The 25,804-nt window shown below is 38.1% G+C and overlaps 2 protein-coding genes and 1 pseudogene across 2 annotated transcripts in view; all 3 read right to left on the bottom strand.

Moving 5' to 3' along the window:
• Positions 1-11,592, bottom strand: part of ERCC5 (excision repair cross-complementing rodent repair deficiency, complementation group 5) — a 44,715-nt gene extending 33,123 nt beyond the window's left edge. The window contains exons 1-5 of the mRNA XM_006879491.1: positions 11,505-11,592; positions 7,313-7,488; positions 3,073-3,188; positions 2,330-2,416; positions 39-99 (exon numbers count right to left, since the gene is read on the bottom strand). Of these exons, the coding sequence (XP_006879553.1) occupies positions 39-99; positions 2,330-2,416; positions 3,073-3,188; positions 7,313-7,488; positions 11,505-11,592 (528 nt within the window). The remainder of the gene's footprint in view (positions 1-38; positions 100-2,329; positions 2,417-3,072; positions 3,189-7,312; positions 7,489-11,504) is intronic.
• Positions 11,593-21,001: 9,409 nt separating this feature from the next.
• LOC102857044 lies at positions 21,002-22,346 on the bottom strand (annotated as a pseudogene).
• Positions 22,347-24,944: 2,598 nt separating this feature from the next.
• Positions 24,945-25,804, bottom strand: part of BIVM (basic, immunoglobulin-like variable motif containing) — a 30,327-nt gene continuing 29,467 nt past the window's right edge. The window contains exon 9 of the mRNA XM_006879400.1: positions 24,945-25,261. Coding sequence (XP_006879462.1) covers positions 24,968-25,261 — 294 coding nt within the window. The 3' untranslated portion in view covers positions 24,945-24,967. The remainder of the gene's footprint in view (positions 25,262-25,804) is intronic.

Raw genomic sequence — 25,804 nt, 5'->3', positions numbered from 1 at the left:
TTAAAATAATCCAAATAATCCAAAAATTATTTAAATACCTGTAATGCTTGTTTTTGACTCATTCTTTCTTGCCATTCTTTTTCATCCTCCTCTTCGGAACTGAAAGTCAAGCATACATTTATAGTATCAATGACTTGAATGGCTTCTTCACAAAGATTTACTGAATCTAAAGTGCTGCTAGTTACAAGAGGTCAGTGGTAATAAGCGAGATAGTAAGATCTATGTTGTTATTGTTTACAATCTTGTGAAGAAAATGAATTAAAAATTGCATGTAATGTAGTAACTATTATCACAAGGAAACAGCAAGTTGTCAAAGTGCAATAAACACAGTCACTTCTTTTCAACTAGGGGAGTGATGAAAACTTTCCGAAATACCCTCAAATTATATTGCCTGATGTGAGCCATAGAAAGTAAGCGGGTTCTACTTACCAAGTGTGCAAGAGATTTATGGAAACAAGTGTTCCAGTGAGGAAATAATTTCTATAAACATGAAAACAAAAGAAAAACTACGTGGCTAGAAGAGGGTAAAAGGTATGGCTGGTGCAGAATATTGAAGGTTTTTTCCTAAAGAAATGAGATGCTAAAAAATGCTCTTTAAGTAGGAAAATAGAAAAAAAACAGATTTATGTTTTAAATAGGATATTACAATGCAAAGCAGAGACTGGACTTGGCAGGGAGAGATTTTTGCTGAATTGCTGAACTCATCATCAAAGACAGAGAATGACACCTGGAAGCTATCACAGTGAGAGAGACAAAAGAAGATGCTGACATAATGTAAGGTGATGGCAATGGAAATAGAAATAGAAACAGAAACAAGCTCAGACAATAGCAAATTGGTGTTCTGAAGCTACTAGAAAAAGAACGGGAGAAGATGGGGACCAAGAAAAGCTGTTAAGATTTCTAGTTCTCCACCTTCATTTCAAACAAAGAAGTCACTAACAGTCCACAAAGATGCCTGAGAAAGAAGAAACATAAAAAAATATTTAAAAAAAAAACAAAACAGGACAGACGATAGCCTTGTTAAATGGTGCTAAGAAATCAAATAAATTGAGAATTAAAAACATTCTAGAGCGCTCTGGTGGTCTACTATTCACGGAGTCTACTGCTAATCCAAAGGCTACACTAATCTGATGGCTCAAATTCAACAGAGGCCCCAAGGGGAAAAGATGGACAATATGTTCCCATGCAATTTACAGCCTCAGAAACCCAATGGAAGGTCAGCTATCATCTATTCCAACTCAGGGGCAATGTGGTTAAGAACCTTCTACCAGATTTAGCAGTAAGGATGCCATCTCAATGTAGTTTTCTAGCGTGGTGGTATAACAGAAATATTAGAGAATTAAATAAGCATAGTATGTGTAACTAAAGCAAAGGAAAACTGAAATCCATGTCCCTATGAAATTGAAATCAACAGTACTAACAGAATCTGTTTAGAATGAAAAAGAATAATATGACACAAACATAAATCACTAAAACACAGGGATAAGTTTACAAATAGAAAACTTATCTATCAAAAAAATGCTGAAAATACAAAGAAATACTCAAAATCACTGGCAAGCAAAACCACAATGAAATACCATCTCACCCCAGTAGCAGCGGCAAAGTTTAACAGGACAGCAAGTGATAAATGGAGAGGATGTGGCTAGATAGGAACTCTTATACACTGTTGGTGGGATTGTAAAATGGTACAACCATCCCGGAAGGCAATTTGGCATTTCCTCAAAAAAAGCTAACCTTAGAAATTTCATATGACACAGCTATTCCATTGCTTGGAATAAACCATGAGAAATGAGAACTGAGGCATAAATGTAGACTTGTATACTAATATTCATAGCAGCTTTATTCACCATAGCAAGAATATGGAAACGGCCCAAATGCCCAACCACAAAGAATGGATTGGTACATTCACACAACGGAATACTACCCAGCACACAGGAGCAATGATTTTGTAAACTACCTAACATGGAGAGCATTATGCTAGGTGAGCTCAGTCTCATAAAGACAAACCCTGTATAAGCCCATTATTGTAGAACAAGTATGAGGATACAAGGAGGCGCTTAATCACATGGTTGCACAATTTGATGGGTGGAGGGAAGGGTGGATAAAGGAAAGAGGAAAGATTCGGTGTCAAAAACAAAGTATACGAATTCTGTAAGTAAAGCAGTATAAAATAAAAATTAAAAAAACACACACTGAAAGGTGTCTAGAATGTATATTGCAGCTGCTTTAATTCCCATATATCTTACCATGTAGATGAACTATAGAGGTTTAAGCTTGATTGAATAAAGTAATAATTAAAATTATGCTTTTAAAATAGTAAAACATTTACCTATTTTTTTCTTCTTCTTGTAAAGGTGGCAAAACATAGATGTCATCTTCTCTTTGCACTTGAGTAAGGCTGGGTAGTGCTTCATCTCTAAAATACACATATATTATTTAAGCAGAGATTATATGACACAGTGTTTTATTTAATTATTCTACTCATGAATTACACAAGCCTTGTTCAAGAAGTGAAAAGGGGAAAAAAAACCCCACATTGACAAGGGACTTTTTAATGACCTAGCTCTGAGCTAAGTTACAACTTTGCAAAAGAAATACATATGAATGGGGGAAATAAGCCCTGATGGTGTAATAAAAAATGGTTGAGTCCACAATTTTTTTTTTCCCACAGAAAAAGAAGGGCAGTCCTCGCCCTTAGAGATTTACAGTCTTGGAATCCAAATGGAGGGTCGCTATGGGTCAGAATCAACTCAGTGGCAATGGATTAAGATGGGAAAGGTTACTTTTTATAGCTTCTTAAAGTCTTGATCACAGACTTAATTATATCCATGAAGTATTATAAAAGTAAAAGGCATATACAAAGCAACATTTCATCTTTTCTTCCTCACTACCAAAATTAATTTCCACAGAATGGAGAATTTTCAAAACTTCAAGTAACTAGGTCAAATATTATCCTACTATTTCTGGCTCATTTCAACCTCTGTTTTGAGAGTTAAAATTAGGGAAAGGAAACCACAGTAACTTGACAAGAAAAAAAATTAAACTTTAAGATCAATGTAATATTTGCCTTGCCTTTTGCTTTTTAAGGCAGTTTTAATAGCTTGTCTTTTCAAAAATGTTTTCAAGAGCTTCTCTGTAGTTTTTTTTGAGTCACTGTTAGCCAAATCCTTTCTCTGTCTTCTCTTAGCCTGGGGAAAGAAAGGATGTAAGATTTTGCTTGCAGGCATTAGTATATTAAAAACATTCCTATAACATCTGCTTGTCTGAGGTTACAGACTGTGGCTGTTTTAGTATTTCCTCCAAATTGCTTTATCAAAGATCTAAACATCTTTACGTCTCAGCTGTGTAAAGGACATCCACATTACTTATTACAGGCTCTGGCTATTACACACTGTATTTGAGAAACTATTAATTTACTTTTAGTAAACTTTTTTTAAGCATTCCAATGTTTTATTTTCATTTTCCCCCCATTGTTGCACATTTTCTTCCCTCCCTCCCCCCACCTCTTATCCTCTCTGGAATATTGTTCCAGACTGTTTTCTTACATATAATGCCTAATCATACAATCCTTTTGGACAGTTCTTCCCTTCATCTGACTTACTGCAGTGGTCATTCTCCATCCACACTTTTCCCATTCTCTCCCCAACCTGCCCCCAGGTCTGTCCTATTTTATAACAGCAGTGTTATGCAGTATTTGTCCTTTTGTGACTGAAATATTTCACTCAGTATAATGTCCTCCAGGCTCACTCATGTTGTGTAATGTTTTAAAAATTTATTGTTTTTCAATGCTGCATAATATTCCATTGCATGAATATACCATAGTTTTTCTAATCATTAATTTGTTAATGGCATTTGAGTTGCTTTCCTCTCTTTGCTATTGTGAATAATGCATCCATAAACATGGGTGTCCATATATCTGTTTGTGTTGTGGCTCTGGTTTCTTCAGCGTTTATTCCCAGTAGTGGAATTGCTTGGTCAAATGGTATATTTTACTTCCAACTTTTTGAGAAAGCACCAGACCACCTTCCATAGTGGTTGTACCATTTTACATTCCCACTAGTGGTGAATAAGAGTACCCATCTCTTCACAACTTTGTCAACATTTGTTGGTTGCTGGCCTGTTGAACTTTGCTATTGTTGCTTGGGTGAGATGATAGCTCATAGGTGTTCTGATGTGCATCTCTCTGAAAGCTAGGGATATTTTGAACATTTCTTCATGTTTTTGTTTGCCGTCTGAATATCTTTGCTGAAATGCCTATTCATATCCTATGCCCACTTTGTAAATGTATTATTTACCTTTTTCTTGTTGAGGCGCTGGAGTATTAATTTTAGATATAAGACCCTAATCAGTATTGAATATACCATGGACTTCCTAGAGAACAAACAGGTTCTTCCTAGAAAAGGTGAAACCAGGCTGTTCCTTGGAGGCAAGGATTCTGAGACTTTGTCTGACATACTTTAGGTATGTTGCAAGGAAGAACTAGTCCTTGGAAAGGGACATCTTGTTTGGAAGGGTGGAAAGACAGCACAAGAAAGGAAGACCCTTGATGAGACATATTGATTCAGTGTCTGTGGTAATGAGGGTAGTCGTGTCACAGACAGTAGTTTGGCATGGGATAGAGCAGATTTCAGGGTTGTGGTACACAGGGTCGCTATTAGTCCCAAGCGACTCGACAGCACATAACAGGTCATTGCCAGACATTTTTTTCCTAATTATGGGTTTTCTTCTTACCCTGTTGAGTAAGTTTTTTAATGTGCATAGGGATATGATTCTTAGAAGGTCCTATTCATCTATTTTATTATCTCCTGGTTATAGGTTTTTCATTATGCTTGGAAGACTGTTCATGCCGTTGATTAGGGATTCTTGAGTTCTACCCAGTTTTTCTGTTATTAATTTTATAGTCTTGGTTTTACTTCTAGGTCCCTGATCCACCTTGTATTGGTTTTTGTGTATGGTGTGAGCTGTGGATCTTGCTTAAGTTGTCTCAAGATGGTTTTTCCATTTTGCCAACACCATTCATTAAAGAGACTGCCATTTCCCCACTTAACTGATTTCATCTTCTTGTCAAAGATCAGTTGATCATAGGTAGTTAATCATAGGTAGATGAGCTGATTTCTGGGTTCTCAATCCTATTCCATTGGTCTATATTTCTGTCACCGTACCAGTATCACGCTGTCTTGATCACCAGAGCACTGCAGTAGGATTTGAGATCAGGTAATGTGATGCCTCCTACCTTCTTTATCTTTTTCTTGATTCTGAGTTGGAATTCCTATCCATAAGCATGGTATGCTCTTCCATTTCTCAAGGTCTCTTTATATTTCTTGTAGTAATGTTTCATAATTTTCTTTGGATAGGTCTTTTGTCTTTAGTTAGGTTTATTCCCAAGTATTTAATTTTGTGATTAGCTATTATAATTGGCATTGCTTTTCTTAGCTCCATTTCTATATTCTTTGTTACTGTAGAGAAATCCAACTGATTTTTATATGTTGATCTTGTATTCTGCTACTTTGCTAAATTGGTCAACTATGCCCAATAATTTTCTCACTAAATGTGTAGGGTTTTCTAAATATACTAATATATAAATGTATATATTAGTATAAATATATCCTATCATCTACATATAGAAATAGTTTTACTTCCTCTTTGCCAATGTGTATACCTTTTACTTCCTTGTTTTGCCTTATTGCCCTAATACTTGCACTATAAAATTGAATAGGAAAGGTTATGGGGAGCATACTTGCCTAATTCTGTTCTAAAAGGGGAAAGCCTTTAATCTCACTCCACTGAGAACAATGTTGGCTCTTGGTTTTGTATATATATTTTTTTCACAATGTTGAGAAAATTCCCCTCTATTCCTATTTTGTTGAGTGTTTTAATCAGGAAGGATTGTTGGATTTTGTAAAGGCCTTTTCTGCATCAATTGACAGGATCTTGTGGTTCTTCTTTTCTTTGCTGAAGGAAAGCACTTCTGCTTTCCCAGAGAGCCTGCCTGAGTTCTTTATTAGTCTGGCTTATACCTTCTGAAATTAATTCTCTTTAAAAGTCCTTTGACGTTCCCAAGAAGCCTAAAAGTTATGATTCACAATCAAGTAAATGTTTTTTCCAAAGGAATTATTATGATGGAAAGACTAGTAACAGAACTTAATGAACACGCTTTTAAAACACCACTTTTATGCTTCTCTGCAGAAGAGGGATGAGCCATCTCTAGTGTGATTGTACAGCCTCCCAAAATCCCAGTCAGCTATGAGCTGATTCCAACTCCAGGGCAATGAATTTTTAGTTTATGCCAAAGATAGTCTTTCTGAAACTGAAGTTAACTAACAACAACTACAACATTAAAAAAAAAAATCCAACATTGTTGGCTGTAAGCTACTGTAGAGTTGATCTCCAAATCCTAAATCTGTCCCTCAACATTCAAAGTCACATCCTAAAAACATGCTAAAATACACAGAAATATCTTTAAAAAAATGTTCAGTCAGAGAAAAACTAATAGTAGTCACTAAACTTATATAGAGATAATAAGGATTTTTTTTCTCTCTAATGCTACTAAAAATTACTTGTTACAGATTATGCCTTAGATAATTAAAAACTGCAACTGAAACCTTAGAGGTTTTTTCAAAGGGAGCTAATGTTCTCAAAGATTAATATAGTCTTACCTCTCTCTTATATCATCACTCAACCGTATAATCTCTGTCTGGTATAATTACAAAATTATAACCTAGCTTTTTAAAAGTCATGTATCTAAATGAATAATGCTATTTTGGATGATACACAATTATTCCAAGTATTCCAACAATGCTGAACAAATATATTCCAAAATTTCCATCATAACAATAAAGAAAACTATTCTAACTCTTTTATAACACACTATATGATAATTCTCTTTATTCAGTTGGCACTATATATCACTGCTTGCTTCTAAAAATCCAATAGTCCTTCACATTGTTACCAGTGAGCATACTTGGGCTCAGATTCAAGGAGGATTTTTCCAAATAGGTATTCCTTATTCTCTGAACAAAACCAGTATAATTGGAATAAATGTAGACTATATACTATGAAGAGGAAACTCTCATATGGAAGAATTCTAGTAATTTTATTTAAAAGATAAATGTTATCATTCCACTTACAATATGCTTTAGTTAACCTTTTTAAAAAAATTTTTAATATTTAATATTTTTCACAATAAGTAAAAATGTAGCAGAAATACAGTTGCCTAACTTAAAATCGTCCTCAGTTTCTAAAATGCTAAATGAAAAAAATTCTATTAACAATTTGTTGTTTTCTGAGAAAGCTAATTAGATAACAAACTTACCAAAGTCTGTTTCTTCAGTAGTGGAGCATCTCCATCAAAAACAAAAATAGGACGAATCCGAAAAAATAAGAGTTTGCAAAGCCGATGAAACAAAGTGAGAAGATGAGCATTTTCTATGGAATTCCCATGGCGATCTCGGACTCCTTTAAGTGCTTGGTTTAACCAAATGCTAATATCTGGATGAAGCGTTAATGAAAATATTTTGGAATTTCTTTCTCCATTTCTCACAATTTCAAATTCCTAATACTTACGATGAGGAATTGCGCTGCCAACCGGCTCAGTGAGTGAACAATAGGCAATATCCTCCCATGAGATTTAACCTCTGACAGCCTACTGGAAAGTCAGCCATGGGACAGCTCCAGCTCATTACTAAACAACAATAACTTGTTACTGTAGCTGTTAGATGCCGCTGAGTTGAGTACAACTCACAGCACCCTATGAGCAGTCAACCTGAACCTCGCCCTCTCCAGTGTCATCCTCATCATCTCTAACACATTAGAGCCCAGTGCTGAAGTCACCACATCAATCTCCCAGGGTCTTCCTCTCCTTTGCTGACCCTCTATTTTTCCAAGGATGATGTCCCTTTCCAAGGAACAGCCTCACCAAGCTTCATTTCTAAACTATAAAAGATGAACCTTAACTAATTTTGCTACCAAGGAGTATTCTAGCTGTACTTTGTCCAAGACGTATCTGTTCTTGTCTTTGAGTTTTGGTGCTGGATTCAGTACTCTTGACCAGCACCACAACTCAAAGACACCAAATTCTTCTTCTGTCATCCTTATTCACTGTTCAGCTCTCTGATACATAGGCAGGTGATTGAGAAGACCATGGCTTGAATCAGTCACACCTTACTTTTAAACTAACATCATTTTTGGAGAGGTTCCTGATATCATACTTTCCTGATTTCCTGACTGCTAGTACTCAAGGACGTCGATTGTTGATCCAAATAAGATTAAATCATTGACAGCTTCAATACTTTCTCCAGTTATCAAAATGTTGACTGCCAGTCCTGTGATGATCTTTTTTTTCTTAATGTTGAGATGTAATCCATACAAGGAGTCTGTGCTCCTTGATCTTCTGCAGCAAGGATTTCATTTCCTCTTCACTTTCACCAAGCAAATCTGTGCCATCTGCTTAACACAGGTGTTCATAAGTCTTTCTCCAATTCTGCTGCTACATTCTACTTCATAGAGTCCCACTTCATGAACTGTTTACTCAGCATACAGACTGAATGCTCATCATTCCTGACTTGAAACTACGCCGTATTCTCTTGCTTCTTTCAGAAAACAGCTTTTGGGTCTAGGTATAGATTTTGCATGAGCATACTTAATTGTTCAGGGATTCCCATTCTTCTCAATGTTAGCCATCATTTTATATTTCACAAATTCAAATGCCTTACCATAGTCTATGGAACACAACTAGACATTCTTCTAGTATTCTCTACTTTTAGCAAGAATCCATTTGACATCAGCACTGATATCCCTGGTTGCACAGACTCTTCTAAAATCCACTTGAACTTATGGTAGTTCCCTGTCAATGTACTGTTATAGCTGTTTTTAATGATCTTCAACATTATTTCACTTGCATGAGATACTACTGATATTGTTAGATAATTTCCACATACTGTTGGATCATCTTTATTGGAAGTGGGAATAAATATGGATCTCTTCCAGTCAAACAGACAGCTGTCTTCCAAATTTCCTGGCATAAACTTTGAGCACATTCAGGACTGTATCTGTTAGTTAAAACATGTTTATTGATATACCACTGATTCCTGGGGCCTTATATTTCACTAATACCTTCAGTGCAGCATGGACATCATCTTTCATTATCATTGGCTTTTGTTCATGTGGTACTTCCTGAAATTTTTCAGTGTCAATGAATTCTTTATGGTACAGTGATTTTGTGTATTCCTTTCATCTTCTTTTAATGCTTCCTAGATCATTTAAGTTGTATTGCAACTTGAGACTTGAATTTTTCAATTCTTTCAGCTTGAGAGATGCCAAGTGAGTTCTTCCCTTTTTATTCTCTGATTCCAGGTCTTTCCACATTTTGTTATAATATTTTGCTTTAACTTCTCAAGCTGCTCTTTGCTATCTTCTATTCAGCTCCTTTACTTCAACATATCTTTTCATTTTGGCTTGTTGATACTCTAATGCAATTTTCATAGTCTTCTGACATCCATTTGGGGTTTTTTTCTCTTTTTCCTCTTTCTTTGTAATGAACTTTTGCTGTCTCAATAGAGGGTATCTTTGATGTCTTTCCAAAGATTACTGGTGTTCTATACCTCAAATCTGTTCTTAATATAATTTTTAATTCAATGGGGAAAGATTCAAGGTTGTGTTTCGGTTTCTGTGGACTAGATTCATTTTCTCCCACTTTAGCTTAAATTTGCACGTGAGTAATTAATGATCTATTCTACAATCAGTATCTGTCTGGTTTTGACTCCAGATATTGCACTTCTTCAATAATTCTTTCCACATATATAGTAAATCTAATTGCTGTCCAATCCATCAAATGAGGCTCATGTATAAGGCCACCATTTGTGGGGTTGGTTTTTTTTTAAGTATTTGTTATGAATAAATCACCAAGTACACAAAATTCAATCATTCCGGCCTTATTTCTGTCACCAAGTCCATACTTTCCTTTCCAACTACTGTTCCTTCCTCATAGTTTTCAACTTTTGCATTTTAATCACCAATAATTATTAATGCATCTTGATTGCATGTTTGGTCAATTTTGGACTGCTAAAGTTGGTTAGTTGTTGTTGTTTGCCATCAAGTCTGAACTAACCCACAGCTGACCTTCCAGCAAGTTTCCAGAGGTGCTAATTGCATGGGAGGAGACTGTCCATCTTTCTCCCTCAGAATTGCTCGTGGATTCAAACCATGTGCCTTTGGGTTTGCAGTGCAGAGTCTTACTAGGAGGCCAGCAAAACTAAACCCTTGACTCTAAACCCACAGTTCCAGAACTAAACACTATCAAAAAAAGTTAAAAGTCACTGCTGTACAACTACCAGGAGGTCTGGCTCTTGCATCAGCAGTGCAGCTCCCTACAGACTGGGCCACCAGAGGCAAAGCTACTGTGGTTATTAAAAAGATAAACCTATTTTTAGGGACCCAAGAGTAAACAATGAACCTATTATACTCACCTGAAACTGCTACTCACAAACAAAACAACACAACTGGATCTGTTTCAAATGTATGCATTTCAATGAAAATAAAACAAACTCCATTACAGAGCAAACAATCAGATAGTCTCCTAAAGTATGGAGCGTTATCAATATACCTAGAGTATCTTTGACTGTATCTTTTTTTAGATAAAAGATTCATTCTTTCAGGTAAAAAAATAACTGTCCCATAGAAAGGACTTCATATCCCAAAAGAGAACCCTTAGGAATAATCTAAATCACACGTTTTATCATTTCTTATGACAACCTCCTAAAAAAACATTAGAATACTAAACTTCATGCATCATTTAAATAAACGTTAAAATTCTAATTTATTCACCCGTACTGAAAGTGCATAAAATGAGGTAGGTCTTTGCTCAAGTTGTAAGCATTTCGGACACTGAAAGCAGTCCTTTGATTCATATCCACAGGTAAGAAGAAAATCTTCATATTGCAATGATCCTGAAAACCACTGGAGGGCAGCAATAGTATATGTTCATTAAAAAATACTATTTCCCCCATACAGAGTGCGTTCTGTTAAAACTTCTAAATAACGCAAAACTTTATCCCAGATGTATTTAATTTATCTTGGTGAAAATACTTACTTTAAGAATAGTCAGTATTTCACACTACAAAACATATAGTAGTAAGACTTAGAAGAATAGTAAAAATTAATGTTAGGAAATTCTTAATCCTGACATCCAAACGAGATAATAATTACTAGATTTCATTTTAACAGTGACAATACTCTTCTGTGCTTCCTTTCTTTAAATAACTTCTTATTCCTCATATCAGCTGTGTGGTGGGTACTATCATCATCTCACTTTAACAAATGAGAATTACAATAGAGGGTTATGTAACACCGCCCACAAACAGATCCAATCTAGAACAGAATGTTAGAATGCAGAAAACAGAACACGCTGAGGCTACTCACGGGGTGAGACAAACACCTCTATGTCCAAAAGAGAGCAGAGAGTGATCTAAATCAATGCCTGTCATGGATCAACAACACATTAAGGATACCAACAGCAAGAATCTTCCCTTCCAGCGTTTCCGGGCTGATCTGCCTCCCGGAGCCCTCCAGCAGCTTCCAGAGCCCTTGGACTCCCATGTGGAAGGTGTGTCCTTAATGGAATTCGGGAAAAACGGGGGAGCAAAGTTGATCTTCTTCGAGTGACCACCTTTATATTCTAATTATTCTACAGCAGGTTGTACCATCACCGAGGATACGGGGAAGAGGCCCCCTACTCCGGAAAAAAGATTAGTACACATAGGGAAGAGGCTCCAAGCTCCTATTAAAAAAAGATGTTAAAAAAAAAAAAAAGAAATACGGCACACGGTTTTCCAGCGGGAACTGTTGTCTCCAAGAACGCCAGTGGCTGGAGCACTTCCTGGCAGCTGGCACAGCCTCCCGGAAGGGACCAGAGAACGGCCAAAGTTTGGACGAACAAGTCCTGATCTAAAGAGCGCTTTGGCGCAGAAGTTTGTACTCGTAATGGAAATAAGGGAGGAAGATCTAGCACAAACAAGATAAACAATCTGAAGAGGTACTATGCGCACCCATGGCTCCTTGCTTGCGTCCACAAGCCCGGACGTCAAAAGAGGCCCCGCAATTTACAAAACGACAGCATTGCGGAAGTCGCCGCCCTGCGTGGTGACGTTTACGAGCGGCGCTTGCAGCGCGCAGGATGTGAACCGGTGGGTTTGTCACGCTCGTTGTGTGAAGCCGGTCCCTGTGGTTTACAACTTTGTTTCTCCTCGTAGACCAGAAATGTGACTGTGCATTTTCTGGGCTGCCAGTTGTAACGATTCTTTATATTTGATGTTTTTTATAGAACGGTAAGTGCAACTGGTATTAAACGAGTTTTTTTTTTTTTTTTTAAATACAATAACCGTGCCTGTTTTAAAGCCTTAACTCCTGAAATAGTAGCTTTAGTTTTCAACAGCGTCAACACTTAGGATTCTACAACTTGAGGTCAGAAATTACAAATTAATTGTCTCAGTAACCCTTAAAAAAACAAGACTGGATGACATATAATAGTGTTCAACATTGTTACATCATCTGTACAGAAAGTCTATTTCCTCATCTGTGAGCATGAAGCTAATCTACCAGGCTATTTTTATTAATGATTTGAGGTATATTGTGTGCAAATCTTAGGTCAGCAATAGTTATTGACGAAATGGTAGTATTTACATGCAAATTAATTTAAAATCTCATAATAAAACTACATCTGAACTCAGTGAAAAGGTTGACTTAAGTAAGCAGTTAATTTTTAACTTCTTAGGAATCCTATTTAAAAAACAAGTTTTTAACAGATGGTTCACAATAGACATTCTGTAATTTAAGTTACAATCAAGAACAGTCTCGGGTATATCCTTGATAATGCATATTTTCCAATTCCTCCAACTTTGTGACTAATGAGATAAGAGAATGATAGAATTTTGTACAACCAATGGTTCAATTCTTGCAAATACTTTTAAAAAGTAAATGGTAATTATTCTAGTTGACCTCACATGATGGACCAATATAGGAGTGAGACTGAGTAGATCTAAATAAAGAATGTTGTTGGCTGTTGTTGTTGTTATGTGCCATTAAGGTGCTTGTGACTCATAATGACCCTATGTACAAGAGCCCTTAATCCTTCTCTATCATGTATCAACCTCACTCTCTCCGACACACCTACTCCCACTACCCTAATCACTGAATCGATCCATCTCATCGAGGGTCTTCCTCTCCTGCTGTCCCTCCACTCTCCGAAACATGATGTCCCTCTCCAAGGGCCAGTCCCTCCTTGCAATATGCCCGAAGTATGTCAGATGAAGCTTCAGAATCCTTGACTCCAAGGAGCAGCCCGGCTTCACCCTCTCCAAGATGAACCTGCTCATTCTCTTAGTTCATAGTATATTCAACACTCTTCTCCAGCACCACGGCTGAAAGGCATTAATTCTCTTTCTATCATTCCTAGTCACTGTCCAACTCTCTGATGCATAGCACACAACTGCGAAGACTATAGCCTGGATCAGGTGCATCTTAGTCTCCAGCCTGACGTTGTTGTTCTTCAGTACCCTTGAGAGGTCTCTCAAAGCTGACTTTCCCAATGCAATTCATCTCTTGATTTCCTGGCTGCTGTTACCAAGAGTGTTGACTGTGGAGCCAAACAAACTAAAACTTAACTATCTCAATCTCTTCACCATCCATACTGATGATGCCAATTGGCCCAGTGGTGAGAATCTGTTTGTTTGGTTTTGTTTTTTTTTTTATGTTGAGCTTCAATCTGTATTGAAGGATACAGTCCTTGACCTTCTGAAGCAAGCGCTTCAGGTCCTCCTCAGTTTTGGCAAGCAGTGTTGTGTCATCTGCATAACACAGGGAATCTTTCACCAATCCTGATAACACATTCCTCCTTATACAGCCCAGCATCCTGGATGATCTGTTCTGCATACAGATTGAAAAGGTATGGAGATAGAATACATCCCTGGCAGACCCCCTTCCCAATTTTGAACCATGCAATGTCATCTTGCTCTGTTCTGATAACTTGTTGTTGTTGTTGTTGTTATGTGCCGTCGAGTTGCTTGTGACTCATAGCGACCCTATGTACAACAACCCTAAACTCTGCTCTGTCCTGTGCCAATCGCACTGTCTCTGACACTCCCATCCCAATTATCCCAGTCACTGAATCAATCCACCTCATAGAGGGCCTTCCTCTCCTGCGCTGTCCCTCCATCCTCCCAAGCATGATGTCCCTCTCTAAGGACCGGTCTCTCCTCACAACATGTCCAAACTATGTTAGACGGAGCCTCAGAATCCTTGCCTCCAAGGAGTCACCCAGTTTAACCTTTTCCAGGACAAATCTGTTTGTTTTCCTAGCAGTCCATGGTATTCTCAATACTTTTCTCCAGCACCACAGCTCAAAGGCATCAATTCTCCTTCTATCCTCCTTGGTCATTGTCCAACTCCCTGATGCATAACAAGTGATCGGGAAGACCAAAGCCTGTATCAGACGCACCTTAGTCTCCAGAGAGACACCATTGCTCTTCAGTACTTTGGAGAGGTCCCTAACAGCAGACTTTCCCATGGCAGTGCGCCTTTTAATTTCCTGGCTGCTGATGCCAAGACTGTTGATTATGGAGCCAAGCAAACTAAAGCTGTGTACAATCTTAATCTCTTCACCATCCATCCTGATGCTGCCAATCGGTCCAGTGGTGAGAATCTTTGTCTTCTTGACATTGAGCCTCTATCCATATTGTAGGCTGCAGTCCTTGACACTCTGCAGCAGGCACTTCAGGTCCTCTTCAGTTTCTGATGACTAGAAGCTCAAAACCGGCAGTCAAAACCAGACCAGAGGCTGATTGTGGGAAAACCATAATTTGCTCATGGGCAAGTTCAAAATGAAGCTAAAATAAATGAAAAGTCTTCAAAAATGAAACTATGACTTTCAGTTTATATCACCCAAATTTAAAAACCGTATCAAGAATACATTTGAGAGGGAGCTTTGGTGGCCTAGTGGCAAGAAGCTGCACTGCAACCCCGAAGGCAAACAGTTCAAATCCACCAGATGCTCTGCTGGAGAAGGAGGGGCAATCTCCTCCTGTACCAGTCAGATCCAATTTGATGGTACACACACAAAAAATAATAAAATCAATTTTAATAAAAGAATACATTTGAGGCCATGATACTAATAACTGAAGATCAGGGGAGTTGGTGGGATGACAGTAAGGATGTCATTCATGAATAAAGCAAAGGTCATTACAAACCTATCAGATAAAGACCAAAATAAATATTGGAATAGACACTGAAACTTGCACCAGAACATAGAGGATTTCCATGAACAACACCAGAATACAAAGCAAAATAAGGAGATGTGGAAAGAAATGGGAGTTAGAAAACCAAAAGAGAAGAACACAATTGCCATTTCTCAAGAGTTGAAAGAACTGAAAAACGAATTCAAGCCTTGAGTTGCAAGACTGAAGAATTCTATAGGCAAAATCTTGAATGATGCAGGATACATTAAAAGAAGATGGAAGGAATAAAAAAACCAGGGGGGGGGTGTGCAAAAAACCCTAATTGGTTGGCACAAAACATTTCAAGAAGTATCAAGAACTAATGCTAATGAAAGACGATGTTCAAGCTGCACTGAAGACATTGGGGGAAAATAAGGCCCCAGGAATTGATTTGTTTCAACAAGCAGATGCAGCCTTAGATGTGCTCACTTGTTCTTATGTGCCATCAAGTCATAGAGACCCTATGAACAGTAGCTCTGAACTCTGCCATGTCATCTCACGGTCTCTGACATACCTGCCCCATTACCACAGTCACCATCTCATCCAGGGTCATTGTCTTCTGTGCTGACTCTCTCTCCATCCTTCCAAACACGCACATCTTAAAATGCATGATAAAATATTTAGAATAGAGCTAAATGGCCTGCTGACTGGAAAATACCCATATATTTTTACATTAAAAAAAAAAAAACCACCAAAAATGGTGATCTAACAAAATGTGGGAATAAGCTGTAAAAAGAACACAGGCCACGTGAGGATAGCCATGATCTTTACCAACTTCATAAAGGGGAACTCCTTCAACAACACAAAACCAATTTCCATGAGTACAGACATGTTCCTCACATTTCCACACCTTTCTACTTATCCCAACACCAATCTTAACTGCTTTACAGGGTCCAAATTCAGATGCAATAGCTCACAGACCACACAGAAGTGTATTGGCGAAGTCAAAAGGTTATCAATCAGTTGGCAACATGATACACTCAGCCATGGACAGCTTCTGAAATGTGTTCACAGGTACCTCAGCCTTGAGCAGAGCAGCTTTAGGCCAGTGTTACAAAGCTCTCAGTTCTGTGAATCACAACTCTTCCCAACCTCCAACGAACTTGATCAAAAGGCTCTGAGCTCTGATTCAAAGGTGTAGTGGTTCCAAGGTCTTCCAACAGGTCTCTGTTGCCTGCTGCACCTACTATGGCTGCTTCTTCCATAAGACCTGGTCTGACCAGCACAAGAATCTCTGGCCCAAAGGACACATTTCTTTCTTGCTCAAGGTAAAGTTCTTCAGTTCTGCTGTTGGAGCAATTTAATGGCGAGACTAGGCAATCCCCTTGTGGACAGGGTAACACACCCTATTCACATATTCCTGCTCATCCACATAGTAAAGTAAGTCAGTTGCTAGGAAAGCCATTTGGAACAATAAACCCTTAACACTATATTGTGCTGTTGTACTGTGTACTATAGAGTCACGACCAACCCATTGCGGACCCTCCAACAGGTTTTCAGAACACAGTTAATCACACAGAAAGAGACTGACCATCCTTCTCCCATGAAGCAGCTGGTAGACACAAACTGTGTGCTTTTGGGATTATAGAGATGCTTCATGGCACTAGGCCACCTTTAGCAAACAATATCACTATATGGCATGCAAAATATTGCTAAGTATTATTCAATAATAGCTTGAACAGTATATGAACAGAGATCTTCTAAAAATCAAGCTAGATTCAGAAGAGGCCATAACACGAGGGACATCATTGTTCATGTCAGACAGATATTGGTGGAAAGCACAGAACACCAGAAAAATGTTTACTTCTGTTTTAGTGACTATACAAAAGCATTTGTGTGGATCAGAAACAACTTATGGGTAACAGTGAGAAGAATGAGAATTGCAGCACACTTAACTGTGCTCATGCAAAATGTAAACATAGACCAAGAAGCCATTGTTTTAACAGAACAAGGGGAAACTTTATAGCACAAGGTCAGAAAAGGTGTGTGTCAGAATTGGATCCTTTCTCCATACCTATTCAATGTGTAAGCTGAGCAAATCATTCAAGAAGCTAGAGGCTATAAATGAGAATGTGTCACCAAGTTGGAAGAGGACTCATCAACAACTTGCATTATGTAGATGACACAAGCTTGCTGAAAGCAAGGATGACCAGAATCATTTGCTACAGAAGTTCAAAGACTACAGCCTTTAACTACATGTCAACATCAAGAAAGCAAAAATTCTAACCATTATACCAATAGGCAACATCATGATAGATGAATACTCAAGTAGTCAAATATGATGTCAGATACGTCTCAGAGAAAGTGCAGCCAGAGAGCTCCTTAGAGGCACAGATGGCAAGGATTTGTCTCACGCAATTTGGACATGTGGTTGGAAGATGCTATTCCTTGGAAAGAGAGCTCATGCTTGGAAAGGTGGAAGGTCAGTTATAGAGAGGACTAACCTCAACTAGATGGACTGACATTGTGTCTGTGGTAATAGGCTCAAGTATGTCAGAGATGATAATAAAGATAGCATAAGAGAGAACAGGGTTCAGATGTGTTGTTCACAGGTTCACTTTGAGTTATACTCGACTTAATGACACGTAACATGAATGTGAGCTCTGGTAAGGTGGTCTCACTTCATCTTACTTACTTTGGATATACTTTCAGGAGGAATCAGTCCTTGGACAAATAAATACCTCATTATGGGAAAGGTAAGTCCAAGAATGAGAGGAAGAATCTCAATGAGAAGGACTAACACAGTGACTATCACAATGGTCCTGCGCAGGATCAAGATCATGAGGATGGCACAGGAAAGGTTGAGGTTCAGGCTGCAATGAGTCATTGTCAACTTGATGGCACCTAACAACAGGGTAGTCCATAGGGAGTTATGATAACCCAAAGGCTGCCTCTCTGGCAGTTTGAATCCACCCAGGGTTCGATGAGGAAAGGCAAGCAATCCTATCCTGTGGATTTACAGTGTGGAATTCTCAATGGTGAGTCAGCTTTAAGTCAGTTCTGACTCCAGAGCAATGAGTGAGTGAACATAATTGCTCATTAAATTTTTATATCCCCCCTCTCCCCCTGAGAGTAGGCTAACCTTACTTAAGTCAATCATTATCTTCATGGTTTCTATTCCCCATACTTGACATATAGGAGTCCCAGAAATACTTCCTAAATTATCTTTTCCAGATTCTATTCTAAAGCTATCCAGAGCATCTTGCACCATGCTGAAGTAGAATGTGCTTGGAAGCTAGCTACTCAGATGTTATCTCATGGAACCATGGAGGCCCATAACTCTGTTAGACAAATTTCTTCATCAAATAAAGCCTCAGTCTATCTAGTAAAATGGGAGCTGGCAACTTTTTAGAGGTGTTGTAAAAGTACTGATTAAACTAGAATACATCTCTTAGAAACAGTGCTCAAATTAGCTTTGATGACTGGGAGAGAACCATGTGAGTAAAGGAGTGTGTGGTTTGTTTCCTAGAACAATTGCCTAAGCCTTTCCATTAGCGGAGGGAGGGAGTCATGACAGTAAGTACAGCTACTACATCAGGTTGACCCAATGTTGGAGCAAGTTGTTTGGTACTGTTAAGTCAGAACCAACTCATAGCTGACCCTTCAGCGAGTTTTCACAGGCAGTAAACAGCATAAAAGATTGTCTTTCTCCCAGAGGGATCCTGGTAGAATCAAACCTTGAGTCTTCAGATTAGCAGCAAAGTTCTCTACCCACTTGTGTGCCAGACTGCCATATGCTGGAACATACCTATTAAGTAGTAATTGCAGTTTGTTTTGTTTAATTTCTGCCTAAAAGTTTCGGGGGAGAGGATGGGATAGCCAACATAATCACTTGCTTTTGTCAGGTGCTGTCAAGTACAGGTCTGAACCCTTTTCTATCCTGTGCCATCCTCACAATCTCTGACACACTCGAGCCCATTGCTGAAGTCCTTGTATCAATCCATCTGGTTGAAGGTCTTCCTCTCATTCTCCATACCAACTTTCCAAACATGGTGTGCTTCTACAAGGAATAGCTTCTCGTAGTAATATGCCCAAAGTATCAAGATAAAGCTTTGACATCTTGTTTCCAAGGAACAATCTGGATTTACCTTCTCCAAGACCTGTTCGTTCTTCTGACCATCCATGAAATTTTCAGTACTGTCCTCCAACATAGATACTATAAAATTTGGGTTAAATCCACTGCCTTTGATTCGGTTTTTACTCTCATGTTTCCAAAGCTGTAAATCTTTAGAGAAGACGACTCCCTATCATTCCCACAAAAGCAGCTGCTGGAATCAAACCGCAGAACTTTTGGTTAGGTGACACTATGCCACCAGAGATCTTGAGCATTTTAAGTGCTTTTGAAGTTAGAGCAACATTTCTTGAATACAAAATACTTTTGAAAGAACAGTAATTGGTGAACTCTGGTGGCTTAGTGGCAAGAAGCTGCACTGCAATCCCAGAAGTAAGTGGTTCTACTCCACCAGATGCTCTGCTGGAGAAGGAGGGACAATCTTCTCCTGTACCAGTCAGATCCAATTTGACAGTACAAGCGGGGTGGGGGGGAAGAAAAAAAAAAAGAACAATAACTATGGACTATATTTACAAGCAAATGACTCTAAGATGCCTTTTTAAATGGCTCTCTCTGCACCATCCACACCATCTTCAATATGCTCAAGTGCAGTGTTACAGTCATTGTGTAAAGCCATCTTCTTGGGGATCTATGACCCTCCACCTTTTCCAACATGATATCCTTTATTAAGGAGTGGCCTCTCCTCACAGCAAACCTGGAGTACGTGAGACCAAGTTTCACCAAGCTTGTCTCTAAAAAGCACCCTGGTTGTGTTTCTTTCCAAACAGATCTGTTTGTTCTTCTGGCTGTCCCTGGGATATATAATACTCTTCTCCAACTCCATACCTCTAAGACATCAATTCTCTTCAGTCATCTTTATTTACTGTCCTACTTTCAAGTACAGCACATTTTGCCAATGCACTTATGTCTTTGATCTCTTGATTACTCCCACCGTGGTAGCTGATTGTGGATCCAAGTAAAATGAAATTATTGACAAATTCAAGCTTTTCTCCAACTACCACAATGCTGCCTACTGGTTCAACAGTGAGGAGTTTTGTTTTCTTGCTGAGATGTAGTAATAAATATTAAAGTCTACAGATTTTGATTTTTTATATATATATACTGAACACTTGATCTTTATTTGAAAAAAATCAGCATTATTAAAAGATAGGTAACAAAATCTGAGCTTCTATTGAATCAAACAACATAATTCTACAGTGTCTAGAATATTACAAAAAAATCCAGACTGAATAACAGCATCACATGCAGATGGCCCTGAAAATCTACATCTGGTGAGGTCCATAGTGTGCAGTGCTGAGGAGAGAAACCCTAGAGAAAACGCGACTGACTTTCTAGGAGAGGTGCTTTCCCTTCTGTGGGGGAGGAAGGCGAGGAGTGGGAGGGAGTCAAAGGCATATGCAGGATGGCTTCTCCATTTCAAAATGGTAACCAAGAGATTTAAGTCTTGGTACTAGGGCACCTTTGAGAAAAAGAACACCTTAACCAAGTGTTACAGCTCTTTTTGAATTTGTCTAGCAGGTCTTCCGGGTTTTCCCGGAAGGCCCTAAAAAAAAAAAAAAAAAAAAGAACACCTTAACCAGAGTAGGCTCATTGCATAATTCTTTAGTAATATGTACAATTTTCAAGTAATGGAGGAGCGTAAAGAATAATTTTACTTCAGCAGTGCCTATCTGTTCTTCTCGCCCTCAGGGGCCAGATTTGTGTCAACATCACAGGGCATTTTTCCACACAGTTTCGAGGGAACCAGCCCCGTACTCTTGAAACACCTTTTACAAAGGAATCATCAAGAATTTTGTCTCCAACCAGTATCATAAGCCTCTTGTAGCTAAAACGAACTCCCCCTTCTGCAGCCTGATTCGAGGCTCAATACCAGGGCTTATGAATGTTTTGATTCCTTTACTCAAAGGACAGCAGGCCCCACTATAATCTTGAATTACTTTAAAGTGAACACTTTTCACTCTCTTGTCTGCTTTCTGTTTCAGTTGTTCTATGTTCAAGCTGTACTGGTGGCAGCTGTGTCTGACTGGCCACTCCAAGCCATCTCCTTCCAGGGCCCCTGACCATGTAAACTCTTGGTTAAAATTCTTCCGTCTACTTCCCAAATCATAAGGAAAAACAAAGACTTCATCAAGCTGATAATACTGAATTTGATCTTTAGCCTTCTCTTCAATCCATGATTCCATAGATGTTTTGTTTCTGAGAATTATATTCAACTGGATGAAAAACAGCATCCCAACAGCGATGGTGGTTCTGATTGCTAATCCCAGGGCAAACAAGGTGGTAGCAAACACAGCTAATTCCAACGGAACGATTGGAAGAGGATCCCTCCGGGCCACACTCATGTCCATCTTCACCATGTTCCAGCCAAAGGAGAGCCTGTTATAAAGCTGTGTGTATATCATCATAACAAAAATAAAAACAGCATAAATACAACTGAGTGGGGCTAAAAGCAGAAACAATGTAAACGATGCATGATTTTGGTAACCACAACAGTTGTTAATCCAAGGACAATGATGGTCCATCTTCATAACACATCTATTGCCCTTTCTGCAGTGATGTGGACGAAGTGCTTATATGCTTGGCAGACTTTACAATGCTGGAGATACATACTATCCTGAGAATTTTCCGGTTTCCACCCCAGAGGGACAAAGCCAGGCCCCACAAACATGACACTGAAGTAATTATAAAGAATCACGATTGTCCAATTAATCAACACAATGAAATTCACACTTCCTCCAGTGGTATGTAAGGGCCAATACCACAATAAAGAGTCAATCATGGCCATTGCAGAACATATTGCTATAACACAAAGGGCTATGATCGGACACCAGCAACAAGAGCCTCTTTAATTCTTGGGGATTTTCAAACTTGATTATCGAGCAGAATGTGCCCGTTGTGGGGTGGAAGTTTAAAGAATGACAGATTTTCTGCACATGTATTTCCACATGCCACACATCCACGTGTCTTCTTAACAGTCATACTTTCAAGGATGTTAACGAAGACAATGTCATCTTCACTGTTAAACATCCAGCGCTCTTTATCTTAACCAGGAGAAACCACTGGCTTGATCTGAAACTCAACCCAGAAGAGATTCTCTTCGCTTCAGAGAACATGGCCATGGGTCCCTCGGTCCTGGACGAGCAGATAGTCAACCCTGATGGCTACAGGCTGAAGTCTGGCACCTGCTCCATGCTGGGCATTGTCTGCCCGCATCCACATCGGGATTCTCCAGCTCAGGCCCTACGCGCTGCCGCGGCCACAGATTTTGATCTTTTGCAGTAAGCATTTCAAGTTCTCTCTACTTTTAGCAAGCAAGGCTGTGCCTTTTGCATAGTGCAGGTTTTTTGATGAGTCTTCTTCCAATCTTGATGTCAAACTGTTTTTCAAATTATCCAGCTTCTTCAATGATTTATTTAATATACAGACTTGAATAGTTATGGAGAATTATGACTTTTGAGCAAGTTAATTTTTCTATGCCATCTTTATAAGAAAAATGAACTTCAACTTGTTCAAAAACTGTAATTAGTAAGTAAAGAACCAAAGTCTGGCCTCCACACTTCTATGAAGATCTCCAAAAACATGACCAAGAAATCAAATATATAATAAGGATTTTACTGATCTTTTAAGTTTGCAGTAACAAACTTTTGGTAAATGTAATCTTTAGAAATCTCAGTCTACCTTCAATAACTTACCAATACTGTTAAGTCAAGCTATTATTGTTATTGTTAGGTGCCAATAAGTTGACCAAAACTCATAGCGACCCTCTGAACAACAAATTAAAACCTTGCCTGATCATATTTACAAACACTTATAAATACAGACCATGGTCTGTAATGCATCATTCTTTTCTAGATGCTATCCTGCCATTTTTCTTACTGTGCATAAATTAGTCTTCTTTTCTTACCACTCTTCCTGCATACCGTCCTTGAATAAAATAGTCAATTGACTTATCCAATCATGTTTGACCTATAAAAATGCCAACTTCATTTGATTCAACATAATTTAAATTTCTATTTCCTATCATAAAACTTTCATAATCTAAAATTATAGTCATTGTTTCACTGACTCTTGTGTCAATGATTGTAAGATAGATAAAGGGAATTAACAAATTGTCGTGTTCTTCAAACAAAATTATAAGAGTATTCCATACTTAAAACAAAGACTCAAAAACATTCACATGAATAAAAGTAGAAAACAAAACTTTATTTGATGAAAACTTTTTAAAAGCCCCAGTATGAAATAACAAAATCAACAACCTACAAATCTCTTTCAATCCTTTGCATTTCAAGCAAAATAGTCTCTTCAGAAAATTGCCCATTTTGTAATATATAACCTCTTCTGTAGGTATGGCATGTATGAATGAATAAATGGATATAAAAGTCAAAAGAGGAAAAATGGAAAATATTTTAAAAATAAAATCTGATCCTTCTTTTTGAGGTGTATTGCAATATGGTTACCTACATTCCAGCACCCTGTAAAAACCAAGTTACTGATTTGAATCCTTGAACAATCCCCTGAAATGAAAAAAATAAGACATTCTAGTCTTTTTTGAATCACAGGTTAGCAGCAGAAAACAATCTACAATTAGAGAGCTCAAACACATGAAATCTACACTTTCTAATAACTTAACACTCACTTTAAGCAGTTAATTTTTAACAGTTTTAAAATAAAACAAACAGCTCAGAGTTTGAAAATGGAACATGGATAGCTGTCCTCTGAGTGACTTGGAATGGCATTCCTAATGTATCTTAATGCACTTATCACAGTATGTATGATTCTGTATCAAGGGGCCAATCAAATGTAAGATCTTATTTCACATATTATCATGGATATAAAAACATCACACTTCCTTACTCTTTGACCCTACTCCTGGGGTGGGGACACACAAAGCTTATTCTGGATTTACAGAAGTCTTTCAAGAGCTGATGCTCTTATCAGTATTTGACAGTGACATACCTAGTGAATAAAGTCAAGAATATCCTGAATCAATGCACTAAGTTACCCTTTTGCACCAACAGAAAAAAATTGGTTTGAGTCTTCTCTTTTTGCCTCTTGTTTGAGAATCCTGAGACACTTAACCAGCAAATCAGATGAGGCAGGCAAGATACCACTACAAATAAAAGAACTAGACTCAATATAATTTTAAATGAGCTTTTAAAGAGAATGAAACTTTACATTAACAGCCCCAAATTCGTAAAAAGGGCAGATAGTACATAAACATCTTGATTTTAGGATTAAAATCTGTCTAGAGAATTAAATCATTTCATGCGTATTTCATGTCTCAATACTACTACGTAAATTTATTTTTTACTTTTTTTAGATAGATGTCATATTTCACTTGGGTTTTGCGAAAAAAAGGTTTTTTGTTTTTTTTTTTTTATCCTGGTTGTCTCTATTACTTTTACCTTTAAAAAGAGAATAAACTGTGCTTATCTGTTCATATAGCTAAGAGCATCCATCATAATCATATACAAGCTTATTTACTGGACAACTCTAAGATTATGTTTGTACCACAAGATCTATTCATACTCAACGGAGACTTACTAAAATCTCCCCCTTTCTTAATACAGATGTGTATATCAGGTGTACATTCCAATCACTTGTATTCACCGGCTGTTTCGTAGCAGCACAGTCAATCATTTCCATCATAATCACTGTAACCCTGGTAGCCACTGTTCCTTCTTTCATGAATACTAGACATCTTTTTCCACGCTGAGTCTGAATGGAAGCTAGCACTGAAAGACCGGCCCAGACGTCCATGCTGCTTCTTGGAGATGTTGTCTTCACTCTCAGACTTGGAAATTCCATGGCCATGGGGTGGAGGTTGTGATTCTTGTCTGATGGTTCCAAATGGAAAGTTCCAAAGGCCAAATCTTTGCCAATTAAGTCTCTGGAATGCTATGATGCAATGTAAATTCCCCCCAACCTAAGGGGAAAAAAATGAAGTCCAATTAATTATACTTACTTCTGTTCCTCTGAACTTCTCCCCTTTCACCTACTTCAAACTAGGAGTTAATCTTTCAAATATCATCCAAGTATATTACCCCACATCTTTCCAAGCTTTTGCAAACTATAAGAGTGCGCTCACGTATTTTTCACATGCCTCTTAATCACTCATACACATTTTCCCATCTGATTAAACACCAGGACGACAGCTCATTATCTCTCTCCTGTATATTCTCCATATTAGTAGAGTTATGGCAGTCCACAGTATCTACTTTCTACATCAACTGCCCTCAGCAGCCTTATTTGTAACATATGACTCTGCGTCATGGCCACAGTTAATGTGAATCATGGTGAGTATTCATCTCAAGCTAAGTAAATCTTGCTAACCCTCTCCCAGGAGTATACAATGGGACTTGATGCAAGTCAGCCTCAGTCTGAACTGTTCACCTGAAAAGGAAACCTAAATATAAATAAAAGGAGAATCATCTTCAGAAGGTAAAACATTAAGCCCAAAAGAGTGAGA

This window comes from Elephantulus edwardii, unplaced genomic scaffold (genome assembly GCF_000299155.1).
Source record: "Elephantulus edwardii isolate Elephantulus edwardi_28Jun2011 unplaced genomic scaffold, EleEdw1.0 scaffold00003, whole genome shotgun sequence".
Taxonomy (NCBI): Eukaryota; Metazoa; Chordata; class Mammalia; order Macroscelidea; family Macroscelididae; genus Elephantulus; species Elephantulus edwardii.
The sequence above is the reverse complement of the archived record's forward strand: the minus strand, read 5'-3'. Positions and strand labels throughout refer to the sequence as shown.